Genomic DNA, 26,703 nt, shown 5'->3' with positions numbered 1-26,703 from the left:
ACGACGACAGCCTGGCAGGGTGAAGAAACACTGTGGGATTTGTTAACTGTTTTATTTTCATATAGGCATGAGCTGTTGTGTTGCAACATCCATCTTGGAATCCGTGTAATTCAGAAATGAGTCACTACTGATGCAATAACTTCTGAATGAAAAATTAGCTTCCCCCTGCTATGATGATCATCTCTTACCCGAAAGGCTTCCCGATCTACAGTTGTTCTGCCATTGTTAGTTAGGATTTGTGCAAATGCTTTCATCTCAGCACATGAAGAGCCTGAAGAAAGGGATATCATGGGGTTCAAAGCTCTGTGTTTGGGGCTTTTTTTGTGCTTTCTTTGCCTCTCGTATGTATGTCCCTATACCGGGTGACATTGAAGAATACTGGAAAGTAACAGCCTTAGATATATTTGCTAAAACTTGCACATTTATGGTAAGTATCGTGTTTTTTCCTTCTGGATATTGGAATGTCTTGTTGACTAAAAATCAATGCTTATGAACTTTTCAGTAATTACTGTTTTTGAAATAACCATTGCTTCTTTGTTTGTTAGAATAAATCAATTATAGAAAAGTAAGTAAATATCTGCATCTGTGCAGAGTGAGGCAGGATTCCTGCTTCCCAGGGGTTTAGATCCAAATGGAAAGATTGTGTCTGTTGTGATATGCGTGAAGTGGTGCTGCTGAAGGGAAAAGCTTTGAGTTTACTTGATAACTTACGTTTGAGTTACATTTGACACACTGGAGTTTTCAGTTAGGTTTTACTTACATGCATTATACAGATAAACATTATTGGCGTTTGGGGGCGCCTGGGTGGCTCAGTCGTTAAGCGTCTGCCTTCGGCTCAAGGCGTGAGGCGTGATCCCGGCATTATGGGATCGAGCCCCACATCAGGCTCCTCTGCTGGGAGCCTGCTTCTTCCTCTCCCACTCCCCCTGCTTGTGTTCCCTCTCTTGCTGACTGTCTATCTCTGTCAAATAAATAAATAAAATCTTAAAAAAAAATTATTGGCGTTTGTACCTACTTGATGTTAATTTAGGGCTCTCACTATCTCAATGGTTTCCATTGCTTATCTTTCATTCTAAATTGCTAGGTTTCAGAGATTGTGTGACTTGAAATATGTGCGGTTGATTATGAATGTGAGCAAAAATAGCTCCTTGGTAAGGGGGAGATAAGGTTAGAAACCAGCGTTTTTGAGCTTTTAGAATATATAGGCTTTCTATAATATATACCTCTGTACATCCCCACTACATTTCGATTATTTGTATTACTCTATAGAGGAGGAAAAAGAAGTTGAGAGGAGCTCATGCAGGTAGAAAGTGACAACTTCAGAATTTGAACCCACAAATACCTCATTTCAAAACTCATACTCTTTCTGCCAAACCAAGAGGCTCCCAGAAATGTTCTTTGATGACAGAAGCAGTAAGAAGCTGAAAGGAGACAGTGGTGGCAGTGATCAGATTAGACAAGAAGGGCAATCTACGATATCAGAGGGAGAGGCCGTTCCCTACTACTCTGTATTGCAGAGAGGAGTTCTGTGACAACAGCCAACTCTTCCTGTCTGTGTCTGCTGAGTCCTGATACTTATCTCTCTGATTACTTGGAGAGGCACACCTTCACCGTAACTCTCTTCCTCCAAAGCTCTTACCCCTTGAGTTCACATAACTTGAGAGCTGGTGTGGGTAAGCAAGTACCAGCTCCATAAAGGCTTTTCCTTTGTCAGCTACAAATTATTCTCCCCATCGCCAATCTGTAATAAAATTACACCCTTTATAGATTCGATACTGTATATGGATTGTTCTTTATTTTTCAAAAGATAGTAAGAAAAACATCCGTGTATTTACTTTAAAGATTATTCTAGTAAAATTAACAGTCATTAGCTGTTCTAGAGAAAACAGTTTTATTCTTCTCAGTACTGAATTTTGTAAGTCAAAGTTGAGATACCAGGAAGAAAAATTAATTCTTTAACATATGAAAGGGAAGTGAAAATTAAAGTTTTTGAGAAAGTAACCTTGATAAATAAAATGCTTTGCTACGTCCATCGTACGTTAAATTGGAAGGCTGAGTTTGGTAGAAGAGCATGTCCAACCTTGAAAAATTTCCTTAACCCTTCATTGTATCTTTTTTTTTAAACTTAGGAAATGGGGATACTAATCATAAATACTTTTCAGGATCACATATGCTAGAAGAGTACAAAATAATCTCTAAAGTGGTACTTTTGTTATTGTTCAAAATATACTTATCTGCTCAGAAACAAAAAATATCTAAAAAGTGAGAAACAAGGCAATTTGCAAAAAACCTTTTAAAATTCAATTCACTCAATGAAAAATTAGTGTCATTTACCCATTTACCAAAAACCCGCTTTAAGGGATACTCTACCTGATCATATTCAATTAGCATGAAATTACTTAAGAATTTTTATTAGCGAAGAATACTTAAATAAGACAAGCTTTATTGAATACATACACCCATGTATGTACTCTGCTATGGACATTAAAAGTCCTAACTCACTTGAATCCTACAACAACCCACCAAGGGATTTATTATTACTGCTGTTATTATTATTATTATTATTATTGAGATTTAAAAAATTGAAGTAGATAGTAATTTGTTTCTGGTCATATAGTCAGTAAGTGATAGTCTAAGAGGCTGGTCTAGAAAAATGGGTGCAGATTTGGCTTTGACATTTCCTGGTTGCAATTTAAGAGCTGCAGGCTTCCTCGTCATCAAAGTATAGGCATTAGACGTTCTTTAAGACCCTGTAATACCTCAAACTCTTGGAAATAATTGCAGGTATAAAGGCTGTTTTATGTACTATTTATTGACCATGTGATTTTTAAGGTTCTTCTTTTGAGTAAACTGTCCAGTGACATGTCACAAAGATCCTAGAAAAGTTGTCAGGAATACCAGGGAGAGCTTTCTTCAATGCTATCAAATACGGGATTTGGGGGACAGGGATCAGGGGGCGAAGGACATAAACCTATTTGGAGTTGAAAACCAGGGCATTTGAATAATTCGTAGTGTAGTCATAAGACAATATTTAAAATTTTGGATTAAATAAAGTGAACCATAAAGAAGAAAAAATGAGACAGCATTTCTATAAAACAAAAAGGAAGGGAAAGGTGGTGCAAGACCTGGATATTTTTCAGATAAGAATTTACAAATAAGAAATACTTATGACAGACATTAAAAAAAAACTGCCGGTAAACTGACAGCTTTTGAATGACACAGTGACAAATCTGAAATACAAAATACTTGAGATGTGCAACAGGGTTATGGACCAAGATCTATGCAGTATTATTTGGAAATAATTGTTACAAACATTCTATATCTGTCTATTTTGCTTATGTTTTCCTTTTTTAATTTTCTCTTTCTATGCATTTGATGTTAAAGATGAACGTGTTCAATTTTGTTTTCCTTTTACAGGCTGTGTGCTTTGAGAGTATAGGTACTATGAAATATGAAGAGGTAATTTCCATGCTATTGAGGCTGGACTATACCCAACCAGTTTCTGATGAGTATGTCACGGTGATGGATACAACATTTGTTCACGTTCCAGTTCGTTTGTACTTGCCAAAGAGAAAGTCAGAAACCCCAAGACGAGCTGTAATCTATCTTCACGGCGGTGCTTTTTGTTTCGGAAGTTTCAGTAAGTTCATCATATAAGGAAAAACTATAACTGGCTGTATATTTTTGATATGAGAACTATTTAATATAAATACGCATACCTACATGTATAATAGGTGTAAGTGTAGCTATAAATATTAGCTATGTAGTAGAGAGACACAGACAGGTTTGGCAAAAATATCATGGAGATCATTATTTCTGTTTCAGTTTGGTTTGGTTTTGCTAAGCATTTTCTTCTCAGCTTTTATATCGAATGAACTTATATCAAATGAAAGTAGGATATGAATGAATCAATTATTATAACTTGTTTTCTTTGGGATCAGAATATATTCAGGAGCAGAAACATTGAAGGGATGCAGATGTTTTAAATGGTAAATCAGAGTCATACGTTGGTGGCTACAAGGTCAAGTTTGTAGTTACTGATAATAATGCTAACAGTGGTTAAATTTAGAATGGTCGCTAGTGTTGATTCTTAAAGGAAAACACAAAATAGACCTATGTTCTAATATACTCTTCCTATTCAGGGCACCTGGGTGGCTCTGTTGGTTAAGTGTCTGCCTTCAGTTCAGGTCATGATCTCAGGGTCATGAGATCAAGCCCTGAATTAGGCTCTGTGCTCATCTTGGAGTCTGCTCGTCCCTCTCCCTCTCCCCGCTTATGCTTGCTCCCCTGTCTCTCTCTCTCTCACTCAAATAAATAAATAAATAAATAAATAAATAAATAAATAAAAGCTTTAAAAACAAACCAAACAAAGAAAATAACAGATTTTCCATGTTTATTCTTCATAAATATTCTTGTCCCCCAGAATTCTCTCCCTACCTTTGGGTTTTGACGTTACACACTCTCTTGTCCAATCTTTTCTCTTCTCCAAGAATCCAAGGGCTGCTGACATCCAATCCTTTTTTTTTTTTTTTAAAGATTTTATTTCTTTATTTGACAGAGACAGCCAGCGAGAGAGGGAACACAAGCAGGGGGAGTGGGAGAGGAAGAAGCAGGCTTCCAGCGGAAGAGCCTGACGTGGGGCTCGATCCCAGAACTCTGGGATCACGCCCTGAGCCGAAGGCAGACACTTAACGACTGCGCCACCCAGGCGCCCCTGACATCCAATCCTGAACCTGCTTCTCTGATACTATTCCTGAGTCCTGAATCCATATATACAGCTATCATTTAGACCTTTACAACTGGACAAACCACAGACATCTCAAGCTCAATTTATTGTCTTGTGTCCAAATGGCCTCAGAAAACAAACAAAAAACCCACCATTCATCTAAACCAACATCTGAAAGCTCTCGGTAAATAGCAGTTTTAGTCAATTATTTACGGTTCTTTAGTGCTCACATCAAATTACCGTATCCCATTCATTCTACTTCTGAACATTTTGACTTCATTAACACAATTTAGTACTTCATGATCTTTTAAAGATATTCCTCTCTGATGTCTCTGCCTGTGTCCTGTTCAACTTTATTTCATCTTCTACACTTAGTGTACTGGGTCTTTCTAACGCGCAAATTTGGTTATATGATTTCTTTGTTTAAACTCTTCAGTGACTTTCATCACATAATAAAATGAATCTAAATCCATTAGCATAGTGGCCAGATTTCCAGGTTCTTACATTTTTAACTTTTCTTGCTGATGCTCCCCTTCATAATTTGTTTCGATCATACTGCACTGTATTTAGTTCCCAAACGCTCTGTGAATTCTTATTTCTATCTCTGGCTATGCTTTTCTAGAATGTCCTTCCCATCTTAAGAAAACTCTTGCTCACCCTTTAATGTTCAGGTAAATTATCATTTTGTGGGTGAGGGATTGTGTGTGTGTGTGTGTGTGTGCATGTATAGTCTTCCCTGGCTTTAAAAGACTTTAGCAATGTTGCTTTGTGGTCCATTCAGCTTGTGTTCACCCGATGGCAACAATCCTTGTTTTGTTTTATAATTGTGTTGGATGTTTCGTTTAGCACATCTCCGAGAAGTGGAACCACCTCTTAGCCTCTACCAAAGCATTTTCCATGCAATGAGTGTTCAACACATAAATGTTTTTTGAGAAAAAAAAAAAAAAAGAATGACTTAAAGGTACTTCTGTTGTTGTTCTCTAGAGGGATTATTAATCAAAATGTTTTCCCAGGACTTTTATGTATTTTTCACCTTCTTAATCTTTTCAGTAAATTAGATTTCACCTATAATTTAATTTATGTCATGCATTAGGGTGTTTGGAATACTATGCTTCTTTTATAAAGTACGTTATAAGATATTATAAGATATGTAAGATAAATTAAATACCTGTTTGGCCTCATTTGTCTCTAAAGAGATTTATTAATGCCATTAAGGTTTTTATAAGGTCTGTGAAATATCCAAGCATCCATATACATATTACCTGGGACTTCAGTCATCACTAGAGAAATGCTCACAGTTGAGAAAATATCACCTTTTTGAAAAATCCTTAGAAGTGCTCCTGATTATCAGATTGATTTCCCCTTCATTGACAAATGCAATGATTGTGATCAGTAATTCCTAAAAACGTGTGAATTATTATTCAGGACACACATTCCAATTTCTTGCTCAGCTGAATTTCAGTTGTGTCTTCTTTCTGTGTCTTGGCTTTTTATTTGCACTTTATTTGTTCATAGATCTGTCAGAACTTAATAAATAAACTATAAAAGTTTATTTAGATACCTTCTATTTGTTGACAAATCGGGACATAGACTCTATAACTATTCTATGGTATTTTAAAATTTCAATTTCCTTTCTTTGTTTTCTAGGCTTCCTATTTTGTTTTCTCCTTTAAACTTGCTGAAGTTTCTTTGAGAACTAAGAAATATAAGAAGATATTTCTTTTTTTTTTTTTTTAAAGATTTTATTTATTTATGTGACAGAGAGACAGCCAGCGAGAGAGGGAACACAGCAGGGGGAGTGGGAGAGGAAGAAGCAGGCTCATAGCAGAGGAGCCCGATGTGGGACTCGATCCCGATACACCGGGATCACGCCCTGAGCCGAAGGCAGACGCTTTAACGACTGCGCTACCCAGGCGCCCCAAGAAGATATTTCTTTAGTAGACTTTTTTACATGGAACCATGGCTTTTGTTTTTTGACATCTCTCCTAATATTTTCTTGTTTCTATCTGGGTTCTACAAGTGATATAAATTCAATAATTGGACTTAGAAAAGAGAAAAACATGAGCCAACAGATCATATCAGCCAAGATCATGAGTCAGGACAGCTGGAGATAAAGAATGGGAAACAAAAAAACTTAAACTGACTTTTGTTGTAAGACAAGTGAAAAGTATTGGGAAATAAAAATGAAGACAGGCTTGAAGCATATCATTGAGGGGCTTTCAGTGTGAGGGTCAGAGGGTTCTTATGTCTTGTACATTTGGTATTTATCTACCCATTGCCTTGTCTTGCAGATTATCAGCTCAATCTTTAATGAAAACATTATTTTTCTATCTGACTTACTTTTCTGTTTTCATGGTAGTCACACACCCAGTATTTCATTCGTTTTTTTTTTTTAATTTGAAGTTTTATTAATGTGCAGGAGACATTTTGGAAAAGTTTGGAATTTGATCATGGCTCTAGAATTCTCTGAATTTCTAGGATCCTATGGTAAATAAAGTAGTAACAGATGTCAAAGAGATTGCCAGAGTTTTGTGGCCAGGGCACTGGCAAATTGGATTTGGAGGTACCTGGGATGAGATATGTGTGTGTACTGGGGGAGGGGGGTGGGCAATGGCTTGTGTGCCGTGTGGGCCAAAATAGATATGTACGTCTAAGTCCACATACTGACTTGCCAGAGGCTCTCTCAAAATTTTGTTGCTTTTCCTTAGACTCTGTCTTAAATACCAAGGTTATTGGATCCTTTTCTAGTGGGGCATATTCAAAGAATTTGGAAGTTCAAAGAACCGTATCATCGAGTGCTGTAGTTTAGAGAGTCAGTCATCTATTACTCACTTTCTCCCCAGAATCCCGAACCAGTTGAAGATTATACAACATTCATGTAAATGACAGTCAGCACATAACCATTATTTCTAAAGAAGGCTTTGGGGAATGTGTATTTCAGTACTGTTATGACACTCTTGAGTTAGATTAATTCATCCGTAGTGGCTGGCCCTGATGACCAATCACACTTCCTCGCTATGAAACTTGCTGCCTGAAGGGACAAGCAGAGTAAAATGCAACAAGACACAGAAGGTTCTTGGGAGTGAAGATCCTTGTGTACAGGCAGCAGATGAAAAGGGAAAAATCAGAATAGGCTGAGCCTAGTTTCTCTTCTTCAGAACCACCAATCTGCAAAGTCATTTTTTCATCCCTGGAGACAGTGACTAATGAAACACTCCTGCAGAGTGTATCATGCTGATTCCAGTCCTTCTGCATAGAAATGGAGTGGGAAATATAGGCTCCTTTATAACATTCACAAATCACATTTCTTTCCAAGTTCATAGCTATAAGCATGTCTGTTGCTGTTTAATTACTGAGAATACTCTGACATTTATTTCTTCATTTCAGAGAATACAGCTTGGGACTCCCTGAATAGATGGACTGCAAAGAAACTCAATGCTGTTGTTGTAGGAGTGGAGTAAGAGAATGATTTTCTTTGGTTACTATGATTTTGCCTTCACCGAGTAGAGGTTTGATTTCCAAATCAAGTCGACTATGCCTCATATATAATTTTGTAAAAATCGCTATATTTTATTTGTCGTCATTGCAACATAGACCATTCCTCAAAAGAGTGCACGATCTCACATTCTGTGATTCTGTGAGTCTCTGAGTGACATCCTTGAGTGAGCATTTTTGGAAACACTTGTTCTAGACACATAAAACTCAGGTCCCAACTTGTGCCCCAGATAACATAGCTAGATAGGAAGAAATAAATTATTACACATTTGGGATGGTAGGTAGTGTTTGGGTCGGGGATAAAATGTTTTATTTTGTAAAAATTCTTGTTTGGAGTAATGTAGGAGATAAAGGCTGGGATCAGCTAAGAATTTTTTTTAATGTTTTTTTATTACATTATGTTAGTCACCATATAGTACATCCCCGTCTGATGCAAGGTTCGATGATTCATTAGTTGCTCACAACACCCAGTGCACCATGCAATATGTGCCCTCCTTACTACCCATCACCAGTCTATCCCATTCCCCCACCCCCCTCCCCTCTGAAGCCCTCAGTTTGTTTCCCAGAGTCCATAGTCTCTCATGCTTCATTCCCCCTTCTGATTACCCCCCTTTCTTTATCCCTTTCTTCCCCTACTGATCCTCCTAGTTCTTATGTTCCATAGATGAGAGAAACCATATGATAATTGTCTTTCTCTGCTTGACTTATTTCACTTAGCATTATCTCCTCCAGTGTTAATTTTTAACTTTTTAAGGGACCTCCACACTGTTTTCCAGAGTGGCTGTACCAACTTGCATTCCCACCAACAATGTAGGAGGGATCCCCTTTCTCCACATCCTCTCCAACACTTGTTGTTTCCTGCCTTGTAAATTTTTGCTATTCTAACTGGTGTAAGGTGGTATCTCAGGGTGGTTCTGATTTGAATTTCCCTGATGGCTAATGATTTTGAACATTTTTTCATGTGTCTGTTAGCCATTTGTAGTCTCTCTCTCTCTCTCTCTCTATATATATATATATATATGTTTAATGTTTGGATCATCAGTTACATTGAGAAATGATATAAGCTATAGAGTATATCCAATCCAAAATGTGCTTGGACTAAAAATTATGCTTACAACCTTAGGGAGTTCATAATATCCCCTACTCCTCACACACAATGTTATCCATGGACCTTAGATACAAGGTTGAAAACCTTTATATGAATTTCCATGTTTTTTCAAATAATGAGGAGTCAGTGGAAAAACTCAAGTTTGATTTTTGGAAAATTAAATAATAGAGATTGGTGTTAAATTGCATCTATTTGCTATTTAAAAGCTACATGGAAAGTTACAACTACAAATAGTACTTTAAAAATATTATTTAAATGAATTGTTCTTTTTTTTAAAGTTATAGACTAGCTCCTCAACACCACTTTCCAGTTGCATATGAAGATTCCTTCACTGCAGTCAAGTTTTTTCTTCAAGATGAAATTCTTGCAAAATATGGAGTAGATCCCACCCGAATCTGTATTTCAGGAGACAGTGCTGGGGGTAATTTGGCAGCAGCAGTGGCTCAACAGGTATGTTTTATTTGTCTTTATTCTGAGAGGTTGAGGTCAAAACTCATTTTTTTTTCCCTGTACAGATAACCAGTTCTTATGGCATCATTTGTTGAAAAGATCATCTTTTCTCACTGGATTACAGTGATGCTTGAGTCTAAGTTCCTAATAATATGACTGTTTCTGAATCCGCTCTTCTGTTCTATTGATACCACACTGACTTCATCTTTGTTCCTTCTTCAAAATTGTTCCTACTACTCTAGATCTTTTCCATCAAAATGTTGGGATATCTTGTTAATTTCTAAACTGACAAGTAGTAATTTACTTTTTCAGTGTAGATATCTTACAAATCTTTCTTCAATTTATTCCCGAGTTATTTTGGAAAATTTTCATGTAAAACAATATTTTTCAAATGTTTGTTTGACAATATATAGACATACATTTGATTTTTACCGTGGCCTTATCCTTAAAAATTTCGCTTAGAGATTCTAGTAGTTTTTTAACATTTTCTAGGATTTTCTACAACATCATGACTAGAGGTAGTTTTAATTCTTTCTTTCCAATCTTTATACTTTTCTTTCTTAATTAGTACACTGTCTAGGGCTTTCAGGATCATATTGAATACAATTGTCTTGCTCTGAATCTTAGGGGGAAATTGCTCAATATTTTACTAATAAATATGATGTTAACTGAAGGCTTTTCATAGTTGGCTTTTGTTGGTTGAGGAAGTCCTTTCTATTCCTATTTTGCAGATAGAGCTCTGAAGTCACAAAATCTTTAACATTATTGATTATAAAGTGCAATATTGTTTTTGGAATTTGGTGGGGTCTTTTTGTTTTTGTTTTTGGCTTAAACAACAGCAATTTATTTTCTCGCAGTTCTGGAAGGTAGATGTCCAAGATCAAATCATCAGCATGTTTGGTTTCTTAGTGGCTTCTCTCCTGGGCTTGTAGATTGCCGCCTTGCCACTGTATCCTCACATGATCATCCCTAGATCTGTCTTTTCTGTGTCCAATTCTCCTTTTATAAAGACACCAGATATATTGATTTAGACCCACCTATAGGATTTTTTTAACCTTAATTTCTCTTTAAAGGAAATGTGTCCAAACCATCACATTCTGAGAGTGAATAATTTGGGAGTGAAATAATTCTGTCCATAATGGTCCCATTATCTTCTCCATGTGTGTATATGTAATACATATACATTATATGTGGGTTTCATATATCTGGAGACTCAACATTTTCTAAATATCATGAAGTGAGTAGTTTTCTCCCCACTCTAACCATAGTATGTGAATTCTTTTTCTGTATAAGGACTGAGACCAACACAGGGGAAGTAAATAGCCATGGACTTGTAGGAAGGGACTGATCTGTATTATATTTGGGACTCAAGTCTCCTGTTTTTATTCTGTTGTGCAATAGGCTCCCCTTTATACTGTTACTTTTAAAATTATAATTATTACATTTTTGGAATTTGATGTCAACACATGTATGACCGGTAGACATGTAGGAGTCTACTAGGTTATGAATGGTCTCAGTTGACTGTCCAACTTTGGGTCCATGGAAAACTTTTCTGCTTGGCTATTCTCATTATTTGCAGTTAAAGATTCATCAGGAGAAACCTCAGTAGAGGTCTTCCAGCTGCCTACATCCTCTTGTGAATCACATGCCAGCTCAAGAAAGCAACAATGTTTGTATGCATTCTTTTGTTCTTTATTAAAGAATACAGAGATGTGTTTGCTAGACGTAAAGCTCTTGTCCATATCCCAAGCTTCCAGGTTGTCCAATGGCAGTATATACTTTTTTTCTTTTTCCTTGTCATCTTTGTACAAGGACAAACTTTCAGGGACAAGGACAAACAAGTATCCTTTAGAGCATCCTTGCATGATGCCGGTGATGCTGATGGCTAGCTGATCCTTGCAAACCACCTAACTTCCAGTTGTGTTTTTCTTGTGAACTTGATGGCTCCTCTGCTAAGCATTTGCAAAGTTAATGAAATCTTCCTGCTTGGTGTTGATGTAGGAGCCTTGGTTGTCAATCAGTAGCAGTACCTGGTGCTTTGTCTTGCCTTCTTGCTGTCAAACATGGTTAGCAACAGCCCTTTTCATTTCTTTGCAGGGTCTGGGCAACTTGGCTATTTTGGGGGGTATACTTCTTGACAGTGTTGATTAATTTTTATGTTACCATATCTACACTCTTCGAGGAAGGCCCTCTCAGCTTTGCAACTCATAGTTTGACTATTTATTGGATTGCCATGTCTGGAATAAACAACCCTGTCCTGACACAGTGCATGGTTTTGATTGCATAGGTAACCCCCGCAAAGAGGTAGCATATTGTTCTCTAGGACAGCCCTGGCATCTGTTTCTTCATCTGTAAGGTCTAGTTGGGTGATGACTCCAGGGGTTCTCAGAACTTGAGGATCAATATCTTTAGCCAGCCTCAGTGATCTGAGTTTGTAAGATGGATATTGGCTAGGGCAACAGCCATTCTTCTGCATGATGAACTGCACAATCATTTCTCTGATTTGATGCTCACTATCTGGTGGCTGATCTCCCGTGAGCACTTTAGTAACTCTAGGTAGGTTCATGTTTAGAGTTCTGTATACATTTTCTTGGGGGAAAAAAAAAGAAAGGGGATTTCAGTACAAAAAGAAAATTTGCAAACCCTTAGACTTACTGATTCCTGAGGTCTCTTCTGACCTGAACTAATTTGCTGTGTATTTAAAATAATATATCAACTTATTTGAAAAATCTTGCTGGGATGGGCTGGGAAGTGTGGTGGGGAATGAAAATTGGAGACTACCCCCTCTTTTATGTTATTATATTCATTGCTATACCAAGTCATATAGCAATCTGATCTTGAATTTTATCTAAAACTAGTTTTATGAATATAGAAATTCTGAAAACTGTCCAGTAATTATCCAGTAACAATCAAGAAGCACCTTGCTACTCCTGTAATTTCTGCTTGCATGTTGTAATATTTTCCAGGCTTTGTAGATGAGGAAAGCTTTTGCAATGCTGCAGATGCAGTTATTGAGAGTCCTTAAAATGTGAAGACCTTACTGCTTTCCAGCAAGGCAATCCTAAATATTAACATAGTCACCAAAACCAAATGCAATTCGCAGTGAAATTTCTGGGGCAGTATAAGTTGTTGTCTTGAAGTGAATTAAAATTTGACGTTATCCTTTTCCTTGAATTAGTTAATTTACAAGAACCGAGTTATCTGTATAACTTCCTGATATAAAATCTGATCAAAGAGATTGTTACAACTGAAAATACTACATCAGACCTCAATATGCTTAAAAAACATTAAAAAGGTGACTTCCTTTACCCTTTCTTGTTTATTTTTATGGCCATACTTGAAGTTACTCATTCATGCTCTGCTAAACTTTCTACATGAGTTATATTTTAATCAAAACGTTTTATTCCCCATATTAGGTTTATTCGTTATCTGGGTCATCAAAATCAACTTTTACTTTGTAAGTATTATAAACCCTTTTTTCCCCCACAGTCTCATGACCCTGTGTTTAATAGTATGTTATAGATTTATGGCCTGAAAAACTCAGTTTCAGTAAGAATATATCACTGAGAAATCAATATTGTTTTGTACTCTGAGAAGACTTCAAGAGGATATACTGGATTTGTTTTTCCTGTATGGATGCAAAAAAATCATACAGAATTCACGATATGAAAAGATGTTCTCATGGATTAAGAAGTCAAATAATGATTGAGATTTTCTCTCACTCGCCCTCTGCCCCTCCTGCTCATGCTCTCTCTCTTAAGTAAATAAATCTTTAAAAAAAAAAAGTAATATAAGATATCTATATTTATTAGTTTATAGTTTTGGCCTTTCTAAATATACCATTCTTACTAATTTGAGTCACTTTTCATAAGGTGTCACGTGGCCTCGTGATCCAATTTACAACGATATTTCTATGGCATCTCTACATCATATTTCTATGGCCACATATGGTCTTGTGTTTGACACTTCTTTAAAGATATTTTAAAATTTTTCTTTACAAAATAATCTTAATAGTAAATGTTAATCAGAGACTGTAATTAATGATGATGCTTTAAAGAACACTTGACAATCAGCACCCTTGGACCTGGGATATTTTCAGTTGTAAGTATACCAGTTTCTGCCATGTTTATTTTTCTCTATGTGCTCACAACATCTCAGTGTCACACAGACTACCTGAAATCCATTTAAAGCAGATAAACCTGTCCTCTGTTAATTTGAATTTGACATCACCATTGCTCTGAAAGCCTCTATCCATCTATGCCAGCAAAACCAAGATGAATTACAAAAGCCATTGTGTAGTCTCAGGAAAGACTTTGTCATAAGGTCTCGGACTGAATATCCCTCACTTACGAGGTAGAGAAATTCCTGCATTCCACTATAATGAGTTGATTAGCAATAGCTCTTTCTCTCCCTGTGTTGGTCACGTGGAAGATATGTCTAGGAAAAGCAACTTGTCTTGGGATATACATCTTCATCTCAGGGAAAGAAATGTCTCCGTAAATTTGCTAGATTATATAAAAGATTGGCTAACTTCTTCAGGTCTGTAGAACTAAAAGGCCTTTATTAATACTGCATGTTAAGCCTGAAATTCATCTGGCTTTGAAATTGTTACCTTTCAACCTTTAAAAGCTGTTTATCTGAGACCCTGTAACAACAAAGTTGCCTTATTCTGAAGTTACAGATGGAAGTCAATTTGATAGGTAAGAAAGTTGTTTTGCTTCAGCCTGACATCAGATATTCAACTATCATAATTTGGGGTTTTTTTTTGGATTTGGGTTCATTGTTTTCCTCATCAGTGGGAAAAATAGTTTGAAATTATGTAATTAATTTGACACTTACTTACATGCTTACCTTTTGATGTGAACTCATAAAAGATGAGAGAACTGGATCTGTTTCAATGCTATAGCATTTTAGATTCCAGTTGGTTCATGATTATGTTGAGGATGCTTTTAATGAAACATTATTTTCCATAAGTAGCCAGGCTTTTTATTTATTTATTATTTACTTATTTGATTATTATTATTATTTAATAAGGAAGTTTAAGAGTAAGAGATATTTATGTTAGCCAGACAAAGAACAACATGTAAAGAATTTCTACTTATCCCTCTGTCTCTGTCTCTCTTTCCCTGGTTTCCTTCTCTCCTTTAAGAGATCTCCAACTTGAAATTAGTTTTGATTCACAAGCTTATTTTTAAGTCTGATACATTTTCTTAAAGAGATAATGGGCAAATGGCCACCAGATATGTTCTTCTTTTAAACCCTGTATTATCTCCAAAACCAACTGACATATCCACCAACCAACCAATTTTTTTAAAAGATTTTATTCATTTATTTGACAGAGAGAGAGACAGCCAGCGAGAGAGGGAACACAAGCAGGGGGAGTGGGAGAATAAGAAGTAGGCTCCCAGCAGAGCAGGGAGCCCGATGTGGGCCTCGATCCCGGGACCCGGATCACACCCTGAGCCAAAGGCAGACGCTTAACGACTGAGCCACCCAGGCGCCCCCACCAACCAACCATTAAACAAAATTCCTTTGTATATGTTTACATGTCTTCTCCCCTGTTTTTTTTATGGTTAAAAACAGTATTTTGATTTCCATTTTTTATTACTGGTGAAACTAATTTTTATTGATCATTTCTCTTCCTTTTTCTTTTTTTTCCAGTTTGGATGGTCATCATTGAAATCTTTATTTAGTTGCCTCTGTGTGTATGTATGTATGTATGTATTTAATTTGAGCACAGTTGACACACAATGTTACATTAGTTTCAGGTGTACAACTTAATAATTCAACTTCTCTATACTTTGGGCTCTACTCACCACAAGTGTAGCTAACATCCGTCCCCATAAAACACTATTGCAATATCATTGACTGTATTCCCTATGCTGTGCCTTCTATTACTGTGACTTACTCATTCTATAATTAGAAGCCTGTATTTCCCACTCAAAATCACCCCACCACCTCTGCTGGATTACTTCCCTCCCACCTCCTGCCTCCTCAGGAGCCTTTATCTAAAATTTATTCCCTTCCTTTCCAGTATTTTCAAAATCCCAAACTTTATTTGCTCTTTTACTGCCGCATGTAACCATATCTAGGCCTTCTCATCTCCAAATCAAAACAAAAAGAAAGACAAAGCTAATAAGACTTTCTTTTTTATTTTTTATTATGTTATGTTAGTCACCATACAGTACATCCTTAGTTTTTGATGTAGTGTTCCATGATTCATTGTTTGCATATAACACCCAGCACTCCATGCAATATGTGCCCTCCTTACAACCCATCACCATCTATCCCAATCCCCCACCCCCTCCCCCTCTGAAGCCCTCGGTTTCTTTGCCAGAGTCCAGTCTCTTGTGGTTCATTCTCCCTTCTGTTTACCCCCCCTTCATTCTTCCCTTCCTTCTCCTACCGATCTTCCTACTATTTCTTATGTTCTATAAATGAGTGAAACCATATGATAATTGTCTTTCTCTGCTTGACTTATTTCACTTAGCATAATCTCCTCCAGTCCTGTCCATGTTGTTGCAAATGTTGGGTAATCGTTCTTTCTGATGGCTGAGCAATATTCCATTATATATATGGACCACATCTTCTTAATCCAGTCATCTGTTGAAGGGCATCTCGGCTCCTTCCACAATTTAGCTATTGTGGACAATGCTGCTATGAACATTGGGGTGCATATGGCCCTTCTCTTCAGTACATCCGTATCTTTGGGGTAAACACCCAGTAGTGCAATTGCTGGGTCATAGGGTAGCTCTATTTTTAACTTTTTGAGGGACCTCCACACTGTGCTTTCTTAATCCTTTATCTAGCCTTCTGTTCTATCACTAGTCTTTCTTTTTGTACCCAGTTGAATTAAAAGCAAATTATGCTCCTTTTCTACATACTCATAATACGTACTTTCCTCAGTTCATCACCTTTGTGCTCTCCCCTGGCCATTTCTTCAACTTGCTGTGGCTGAATCTGTCAGGAATCTCATTATCTGTCTATTTAAGGGCATTTTTGTTGTTGTTCTTTTTCTATAACTTCCTTTCATCACTTAGAACTCTTTCCAACTTTTGCCTTGGAGTACTCCTTTTTCCCCATGAGGTCTGTGATAGCACTCTCTCTGTTCTCTTCTTACTTCTCTTCCATCCAATTTTGTCCAAGAGACAAACTCTTGGTCTGTACACTCCCTTACATCTGGTATTCTTTAGGGCTCAACATTTGGTCCTTCTGCCTTTTATCCTACTCTCTGCCTGGCATCGTGGCTTCAGCTCTGATTGATCTGCTGAAGGTTCTTAAAGTTATGTTTCCCACTAAGGCCACTGTCATGAGCTCAAAACCCAGTTTTCCCCACCTGGATATTCCATAAGCTCTAGAAACTCCCACGGCAAACCTCCTCTATATTACCCGAAGCAGTTTTACGCAGTTACAGTATGGTGATTATCCTATAATCTGTTGCATGTGCATATTCCCAACTAGGCTCTTACGTATTTTGGAATCTGGGAACAATAATTTTTAAAAAAATCTTCATGTATCCAAACGCTGACATCATACTTGTCCTCTTCCTGCCTTCTTTCTCTACCCTTCAGAATACTCCAGGATTTGACTTCTGCTTTCTCTTCAGAATGTTTTCCAGCTTAGCAGCTTTCTTGAACCTGTCCCATCGTGCAACAGAGCACAGTGTTACAGATTATCTTTACCATGTTTTTGTGGGAAAAATTTAGGGATTAAATAAAGACACTGCTTCTGCACGCTGCTGAAATGAGCAGTAACTGATTATTCGCCTTTGGAATCAAGTTGATTTTGCTCTTTGCCTGAGAAGAGCATGAATGGATTCATTTTTGTCCCCTCCCTATTGATGCAGTTGCTGTTTGTTTCTCCTTTTGAATCCTGCTGCCCCTCCCGCCAAAAAAGTTCATAGATATTACATCAGAGGAAAGTATGGTGGAGAGTGATGTTAGAAATGTTGGCAGAGGCAAATCATACAAGGGCCTTTTGAATTTTTTCTTTTTTTTACTTGACTCCAGGGGCATTGTGAAGTCACAGAAAAATGTTAATCACTATTTGTATTTTAAAAAATACTGTTATTTGGGGCACCTGGGTGGCACAATGGTTAAGCGTCTGCCTTCGGCCCAGGGCATGATCCCAGCGTTCTGGGATCGAGCCCCACATCAGGCTCCTCCGCTGTGAGCCTGCTTCTTCCTCTCCCACTCCCCCTGCTTGGGTTCCCTCTCTCGCTGGCTGTCTCTATCTCTGTCGAATAAATGGGTAAAATCTTTAAAAAAAAATACTGTTATTTGACTTATTTCACTTAGCATAATACTCTCTCGTTCCATCCATATCATTGCAAATGGCAAGATTTCATTGTTTTTTATGGCTGAGTATTCCATTGTATATATGAATTCACTCATTTGTGGAATTTAAGAAACAAAACAAACCATCATAAGGAAAAAAAAGAGAGAGGCAAACCAAGAAACAGATTCTTAACTATAAAGTGCAAACTGATGATTGTCGGGGGGGGGGGGGGTTAAATTGGGGATGGGGGTTAAGGTGTGCACTTGCTCTGATGAGCACCAGGTGTTGTATGGAAGTGTTGAATCAAAAAGAGTTGGTCAAAAAGCGTCTACTCAGAAGAAATAAGAGAAATGAAAATAGAGAATTAGGTAACAGGCCAGATTGAGCAAGTGACTGAAATGGTGAAAAGAAGACGCTTACGACAATGGTCTTCTATGGTATAGTAATACTAAAATAGGGTTAGGGAGAGGGTATGTTTTTTAGGAGACTTCTGTGGTCTGAGCCATGGGTTTGCACAAGAGTTTTTCAGATGTTTGTCCAGCTAAGACACCACTGGTGCATCCTCGAACAAAAATGGAGCTGAGCCAATATTTCCTATGGTTTGCCCAGTGGAAGATCAACAAACATTTTCCCTTCTCCTCTTCTTCTTCTTCTTCTTCTTCTTCTTCTTCTTAAGATTTTATCCATTTATTTGAGAGAGAGAGCATGTGTGGATGCAGATGAGTGTGCATAAGTGGGAGGAGGGGCAGAGGGAGAAGGAGAAGCAGACTCCCTGCTGAGCAGGGAGCCCAACATGGGGCTCAGTCACAGGACCCCGGGATCATGACCTGAGCTGTTAAGCAACTGAGTCACCTAGGCACCCCCAACAAACATTTTCTGAAGCATTTCAGAGATACGATGTTGGATTTCTATTACATTTGTCTCCACAACAATAAGAAGTATAGCTATCATTAACTGAGTGCTTACTGAATGCCCAGAACTATACTCTAAATGCTTATCTCACCCCCGCAAAACTGAGATACTGTACCTACTAATTTACATCAATTTTAGAGATCAGGAAATGGAGGTCTTACAAAGTTAAGTATCTTGTCCAAGGTCATAGAGTTAATATGTTATTAAATTCAGGATTCAAATTTAGATATGAAAAGCTTAACCGTTGAGCAATACTGATTTCAGGCTTTTCTTCCCCAGTTGACTGGGTTTGTACCTGGATATGGTATCACATGAATCCAGGACTTTTGAGTCACATACTCTGTTTCACTGTCCTACTTTTAGGACATAAAATGGGAAGTGCAATTTTCAAGGCAGGAATAAGGAGCAGGAAAGAACAGGATAAATCCTTAAGGAGGAGAGCAAGTTGATCATCTTGGGCTCTTTGAAGGGCCCTGTCTTATTCCATTTGGGCTGCTATAACATAATAGCTGGTACTGGGTGGTTTATAAACAACAGAAATTTATTTCTCCCTGTTCTGGAGTCTGGAAGTCTCACGTCAGGGTGTCAGTATGGTCTGGTGAGGGACCTCTTCCAGGTTGCAAGCTTCTCATTGTACCTCATGTGGGGGGAGGAGGAAGCTAGCTCTCTGGGCCCTGTTTCATAAGGGTATTTATCCCACTCAGGAAGGTGGACCTAGTCACCTCCCAAACACCCCACTGACTAATACCATCATCTTGGTCATTAGATTTTCAACATACGAATTTGGAGGAATATAAATGTTCAGACTATAGCAGGCTCCACGTGGGATTTCTCTAGTGTAGTTGGAACATGCTGCCTAGGATGGGGTCGAAAGGCCTCTCATATTGGAATTCTTTCATGATGGTTCAGAGTTCACCCAAATACACACTGGCTATCTGTATAATGGTGAAATTGGGGGTGGTGTCGTTGGGGATGGTCAATGAAAAGGAAGATTAGTGGGAGGAACAATCCCAGTTGCTATGAAGCTGGGATTCCTGGGTTGAAAAGAGTAGATCTGCTAAGTTTGGTGAATAAGACTTAGCACTAGTGATGCAGGAATTCTACATGTAAGTTAATATTTTGCATACATCTATCCTTCTGTGGACGTCAGGCAATGGATAAGTTCCTGTGGATGTGCAGAACTTGGAGTAACATACATCCAAACCAGGGGGCTAGATGGTAGGGAGCCTTGGGAACCAGGGATTGGTTTGAGAGGGGCAGTGGGTAACGAGGGACTCAATGTGGGAACTGTAGTGTAGGCCCTTGGCAGGAAGAACTTAATCTTTCTCTAAGAAGCACCATGCCCTAATAGAGGGTCTTGGGACATCTGGGGAATGGGAGAGGATCTGGTAATGCTTCAGACGGTCTGGAGCAGGCTTTATGTCAGGTACAAGTATCCATGACAGACAACTACTTTGAATGGGCTTCAAAGCAGTGGAGTCAGTAGCCTGATACAGTTCTCTCTGTGCAGGGCATAAAGTCATGAAGCATCTTTTCTCTGAATTTGCTATCAGCCACCCCTCAGTCACCATTCCCAACTCATGCGGGTTGGTTGTAAACAAAGAAATGAATGTAGGAGTGAAAATAGTTCTGACTCACATGTCACTCCAAGCTTTTTAGTGTGACACAGAAAACTTTTCTGAACTGGTTCCAAATTTTGTTCCCAAATATGTAGATTTAGGAGACCAAACTTTTACCATGGTGTGAGTAAACTACTCTCATGATAACAATAATATCAGTGGCATGACCTATAACTTGAAAAACCAGTTAGAGATTCAGATCGCTTGGTTTGATCAAAAAAGGCAGAGGGATAGTTAAATAGGAGAATTCTATTTTAGATTTCATGAATTTAGGATTAATGCTACTTAACTATAAAAGGGAAGTTCAAATGCATCACATCCACTGCGTTCTCATTGAAATAATGTTAATTATTGAAAAGGATTACGAATAAGGATGTGCTTTGTTGAACATATTCCATGGCCTTTTATTGGGTTACCCAAAGGTCTTAATTATACTGAAAAATAAGAAAAATTTAAACAGACAATTCGAAAACAGTTTCCAGTGATAAACCTCAAGGATACTATAAAAAGCAAGATATGTTCTCTCAACTTTTTTTTTGACTTTGTATTTTCATTCTTGTTCTTTTCAGAGTAATAATGTCCTGAGATAAATATTTTATACATCTTTTTGCAGTCAAGTACATATGAGTTGCCCACAAAATGAGAAATACATATCCATTCATGTGATATTCACGTTTACATTATAGGACGGTCCACTCAGGGCTCTCAGTAGGAATGTTTATGGATCAATATTAATGCTTATTTGCACCTTTGCACTCTGATTAGCTAGTTGTCTTTGAGTCCATGTGGGTCTAGAAAGAAAGAACAAAGCTATAGATAATTCAATAATTCAGTGTTATTGTTGGAACCTATTTGTTACACGTCCCTCACTGCTTCTTACATCCTATGATTTTTGGTTCTAAGGATAGTGTCCTCTTAAGAGCATTATAAACTGACCAGCAATATTGACTTATTCATTTCTCTGCTTTTTTTACGCTAGACTGAGCATTTCATTATCTTAGACTTAGTAAGAGATACAATGATAACTTAGATATTATCAATGCTTGTGGAATTCAAAATCCAGTAGAAAGATCCATTATGCACATTTTTATAATATAAGGGGAAAATGATCATTGCCCTGAAAGAGGTAGAGAGCTTTGGAAGTTTAGAGGAGCTTAGAGAAAGACAAGTGAGCTTTGAACATGTACTCACATGCAAAATCACACGTACATGGTTATAAATATATATGTAGACTGTGTAGAAAACATCTGAGAAGGTTCATATCGGACTGATAACATAGTTGTTCAGACTAGGGCAAAATCACCAAACTTGGAGTATCTGATGAGCGGGTGTTCTTCCAATATTGTGAAGGGGGTTAACTTTGAAATGAGCTTCAGAGCATGACAGAGAAATAGGAAGAGGCATTGAATGACCAAGCAAAAAATGATGTAATGGGGACCTAGAGTTGGTAAGTAGTGACACATTTGTGGGAAAACAATGTATTTCACCTGACATTGCAGAAAGGGCAGTTAGGGCCAGATAAGGGTGTTGGTGGGTTCCTTTGCCCTATCCTTGTGTATGTGGTGCTGTTTGTTTCTTTATCTAGGTTTGGGATTTGGTCAGGGGGATGTTAATGGTGGACTTTTGCTTAGTAAATCATCTATCTGAGGGCACCTGGGAGAGATTTGGGAGTTTCTGTCAGGAAACATTGTTTTGGCTCATTTTCATGCTAAACTTGTGACGCCTCCAGCACCTTGGGAGAGCATCAGGGAGGTGTAGGATACTATTTCCCTTGTTGAAGTACCTCTTGAATTTCAGTTTATTCCCTCCTTTGGGTTCAGCCAACCACCGTGGTGAAAGATTGACTTACAGGCACAGCCTCCAGCCTGAGCTTTTCACCCGGGGCAGCAGCAGTTGTTCTTCATCTGTCCAGATGTCATTGTCTCCGATGCTGTGCTCTAGCTAAGACACCTGCTCCTTGGGGATTATGTCCGGGTTCTCTCCTACTGTCCACAGGGTCATAGGTGAATCTCAGGACACCTTTCACCTCTGGAAAGAGAAAAGGGCTCCTTGTCAAATATTTCACTTTTCTCCTTCATGTCAAGCTGTAAATATCAACAAGGCTTTTTTTTTTTTTTAAATAATTTCATCCCTTTGTTTTCCAAATATCGCCATTCTTTCAGAAGGTAAGTTACCTATCAGTTGGCTTTCTTTTTCCTTTTTCTTTTGTCTGTGTACTTTTACATTTAAATATGTTTCTTAAAATTTATAGTATGATGTTAGAAACTTGCTTAATAGCCAAATATTATTTTAAACTTTAAAATATTTTCATTTGAATGTTAATTTTCAATTTTGATTTTAAACTGTAAGCTAAAATATTATTTTAATAATTACACTTATTTCTTCCATTCGCTATGATTGTTTTCAGTCAAGAATTTTTACAAATTTATGTATACTGCCAATTTCCCCCAGGAATGTACTATTAAGGTTATTCGCATTGTTGATTTTTGACAAAAGCATCATTATATGTATGTATCTCCCTCTCTCCCTGTGTCTCTCTTTTTTCCCCTTTGCCCCACTATACTGAACTCATTTTATGCACCAAGCCAATTGATGGTAAACCATCAAATTGCTAAAGCAAACCTAGCAGGGTTTGTGCTTAGTGGTTATGAAGCCGGGTTACTGATCCTTCTGTCACTACCTCAGACTGCGGAGCTCACTGTGGCCATTGCTCCCAGTCTCTCAAATTGCTCTTGGGTACAGCCCAATAGTGCCTCACCCCCTGCCATATGTCTGTTGTTTTTTTTTTTAAGTATAGAAATATAATTGACCTATAAATCAGGTTAGTTTCGGATGTACAGTATAATAATTTGATATATGTACATATTGCGAATTGACAGCACAAGAAATGTAGTGAACACCTACCACCACACATGACTACACATTTTTTTTTCTTGTGATGAGAACTTTTAAGAGTCACTCTCTTAGCAACATTCAAATATATGGTGAACTATAGTCACCGCGATGTACATTACATCCCCATGACTTATTTATTTTATAATTAGGAGTTTGTATCTCACTTTCTCCTGTCTCACACATACAACCAACATTTTAAAAACTTTACTGTTGAAATGACCTCGACATTTTTTCATGCCATTAAAAGACATTCTAAATATTGTGAAAATAATTATGATATCATATCAACTTATATAGATTTGTTTACCACAAGATTGCTTAAATTATTAAAATTAAATTTCTTCCTCTTGGTGTTTTGGAGGTCTTTGTTTATAAGACATCATTATGTTTGTTTCAGGTGCAGAATGATCCTGAATTTAAACATAAAATCAAGACACAGGCTTTACTTTACCCTGCCTTACAGGTGATTGATTGTCATTTGCCATCTCACCAAGAAAATGAGCATGGTGTAGTTATAACAAAGGACTTAGCCATAAAATTCGTGAGTTTATATTTCACCAATGATGAAATACTTTACCAGGCAATGAGAAGAAATGAACATATGCCTCTGGAATCAAGACATTTGTTTAAGTTGGTTAACTGGAGTACTTTCTTACCTGAGAAGTTTAGGAAGGATTATGTTTATACTGAACCAATTCTTGGAAGATACAATTATTCGTGGCCAGTACTTACGGATATCAGAGCTTCACCCTTATTAGCCAATGATTCCTGGTTACAGAATTTGCCACCAACGTATGTGCTTACCTGTCAGTATGACATTGTGAGGGATGATGGAGTTATGTATGTTTCAAGACTTCAAAACGTTGGAGTTCAAGTTACTCATGACCATATTGAGAATGGAATCCATGGAGCTTTATCATACACTGAATTCCCACTGTATTTACGTCTAGGTTTCAGGATAAGAGATATGTATATTAGTTGGCTGGATAAGAATTTATAAATATAGTCTAGGTCCCCCCAATAGGGACCAACACCTATTAAAGTTGAGAAATAAGAATGGTTACTGGCAAATTAGAGAAGATAGTTTCCAGGCAGGCACAGAAATTGCAATAGTGAGTGGGAAAAGGAAAAATAAATTTAAAAAATTACAAGGTAATTGTATTAGTTTCCCGTGGCTGTTGTAACATATTACTACATACCTAGTGGCTTAAGACAACAGAAATGTTTTCTCTCAGGCATTCTGGGGGGGGGGGGTCACAAAATCAACGTGTTGGCAAGAACCACACTCCCTCTGGAGGCTCTAGATGGAGCTCTTTGCCTCTTCCATCTGATGGCTGCCAGTATTTCTTGGTGTAGCCAGATTATTTTGTCTTGAAAGTTAGCGTCTTCAAATCTTTCTCTGCCCCATTATCACATGACCTTCTCCTCAGCCTCCCTTTTAGAAAGATACATGTGTTTGCATTTAGGGTCCCCCAAAGTAATCCAAGATAATATCCCCACCTCAAGATCCTTCATTTAATTAACGTTTACAAAGACCTGCCTTTTTTCCATGTAAAGTAACATTCACAGAAATTAGGGTTTAGATGTCTTTTGAAAGGCCACATTTTTTTCACATTTTCAAATCTTATATTTTTAAAAGGCAACAGATCAACATTATAATTCATTCTAATCTAAATATGTACTCAGCAATGTAGCCTAGCTCAGTATGGAGTGAGCAAGGTTTTCAAAAAACTGTCAAATACGTCATTTAAAAATACCCAAATAATAAATCACTTCTACAAGCCTTTTGTTGAGTGAAATCATAAACTAAAGTTTTATTGCTGTGAAATGAATATCTGTATGAATCTTGGATATTAAGTATAACCAGTCGAATCAAGTTAAGAGATTAAAACTGTAGCAAGAAATTTGTGTGTGTGTCTGTGTGTGTGGTAGGGATAGTGAAAATTTACAAGCTACTTGACCCAAGAGCAACTGAGATATCTAACTTCTTCAATCAAACCTACATTTTTCAGCAGGCAATTAAAAATGACAATTTTAACAGTCCACAAACTCATATATATTTTTCATACTTTTTTTTAATGTAGAAAGAAATTAAGTATGTGCAAAAAGCTGTTTTTCTTAGCTCATTTTCAGCACCTAGAGGATAGAAAAACATCTATGACTATCACAAATGAGAGCAAAATGAATGTCATTGGAGTCAGTTATAGTTCTCCTTTGAGGGTGATAAAATCTATATGGAAAGTTGATCCCATAACAAATTATATTGTCATAGTTTTTTTTTTTTTTTTAAGATTTCATTTATTTATTTGACAGAGATAGAGACAGCCAGCGAGAGAGGGAACACAAGCAGGGGGAGTGGGAGAGGAAGAAGCAGGCTCCCAGCAGAGGAGCTTGATGTGGGGCTCGATCCCATAACGCCGGGATCACACCCTGAGCCGAAGGCAGACGCTTAACCGCTGTGCCACCCAGGCGCCCCTATATTGTCATAGTTCTGATTTAATTTCCTTTAAAATATTTTTTAAGTTGGAAAAAAAATTTTTTTAATGTTACTGAATCTGATTCCAGTTCCTTTTCATCATTTGGTATACTGGCCACCAGTTCTAATGGGGGGGGGACCTCTTAGAAAACTTCATGATGATAGCACATTCAGCAAAAATAACGGATATGCAAGGAAGCGATAAAAGGAGCAGATCTCCAGAAAGCACATTTTGTCGATTGTCCACTGTCTGGATATTCTTCATAGGGATTCTAGTTGAAAGCCTCTTTCAATGTCGTGAGCATGAGTGTGTAGTCTCACCAGCATGCGGTTTCATATCCTTGGACAGAAAGGCCGGCTCACAGCTAGAGAAAAGGTCAAAGAGTTTAATTCCTGAAAAGCCTTACATTCTACAGAGTAGGAAAGCACTTTTCCTTTATTTTTTTTAATTTTAATTTTTATTATTTTGATACTTAAGAATGTGGCAGAAATGTATGCTAAGGTAGCCCAGTCAATCCTCATTTATGTATTTTGTAAATTTGGTCTCAGGATATTTCTGGAAGAGAGACAGTTTGCAAAAGCCACTGCTAGACAGCCTTCCTTTGCAATCCCTGACACTGTGCTCTTGGCTACCCAGTGGCTTTGATCACTGTTGACATGCTACAAGGTTAGTTTCACTGGGCCATACTCCCCAAATTGGTTGCCTTTTATGTGATGGTATCGGAGCACTGTGATAAAGCCATCA

At 37.6% G+C, this 26,703-nt stretch overlaps 1 protein-coding gene across 1 annotated transcript; it reads left to right on the top strand.

The window, feature by feature from the left end:
- AADACL2 (arylacetamide deacetylase like 2) lies at positions 1-25,386 on the top strand. The gene is given in 6 exon segments (XM_026497295.4): positions 1-318; positions 320-427; positions 3,418-3,640; positions 8,114-8,183; positions 9,608-9,779; positions 23,880-25,386. Coding segments are annotated over 6 exon segments (1,206 nt in total). The 5' UTR covers positions 1-288; the 3' UTR covers positions 24,483-25,386.
- Positions 25,387-26,703: the final 1,317 nt, after the last annotated feature.

Source organism: Ursus arctos, unplaced genomic scaffold (genome assembly GCF_023065955.2).
Source record: "Ursus arctos isolate Adak ecotype North America unplaced genomic scaffold, UrsArc2.0 scaffold_20, whole genome shotgun sequence".
Taxonomy (NCBI): Eukaryota; Metazoa; Chordata; class Mammalia; order Carnivora; family Ursidae; genus Ursus; species Ursus arctos.
Note: the sequence above shows the minus strand (reverse complement) of the source record. Positions and strands in the feature narration are given on the sequence as shown.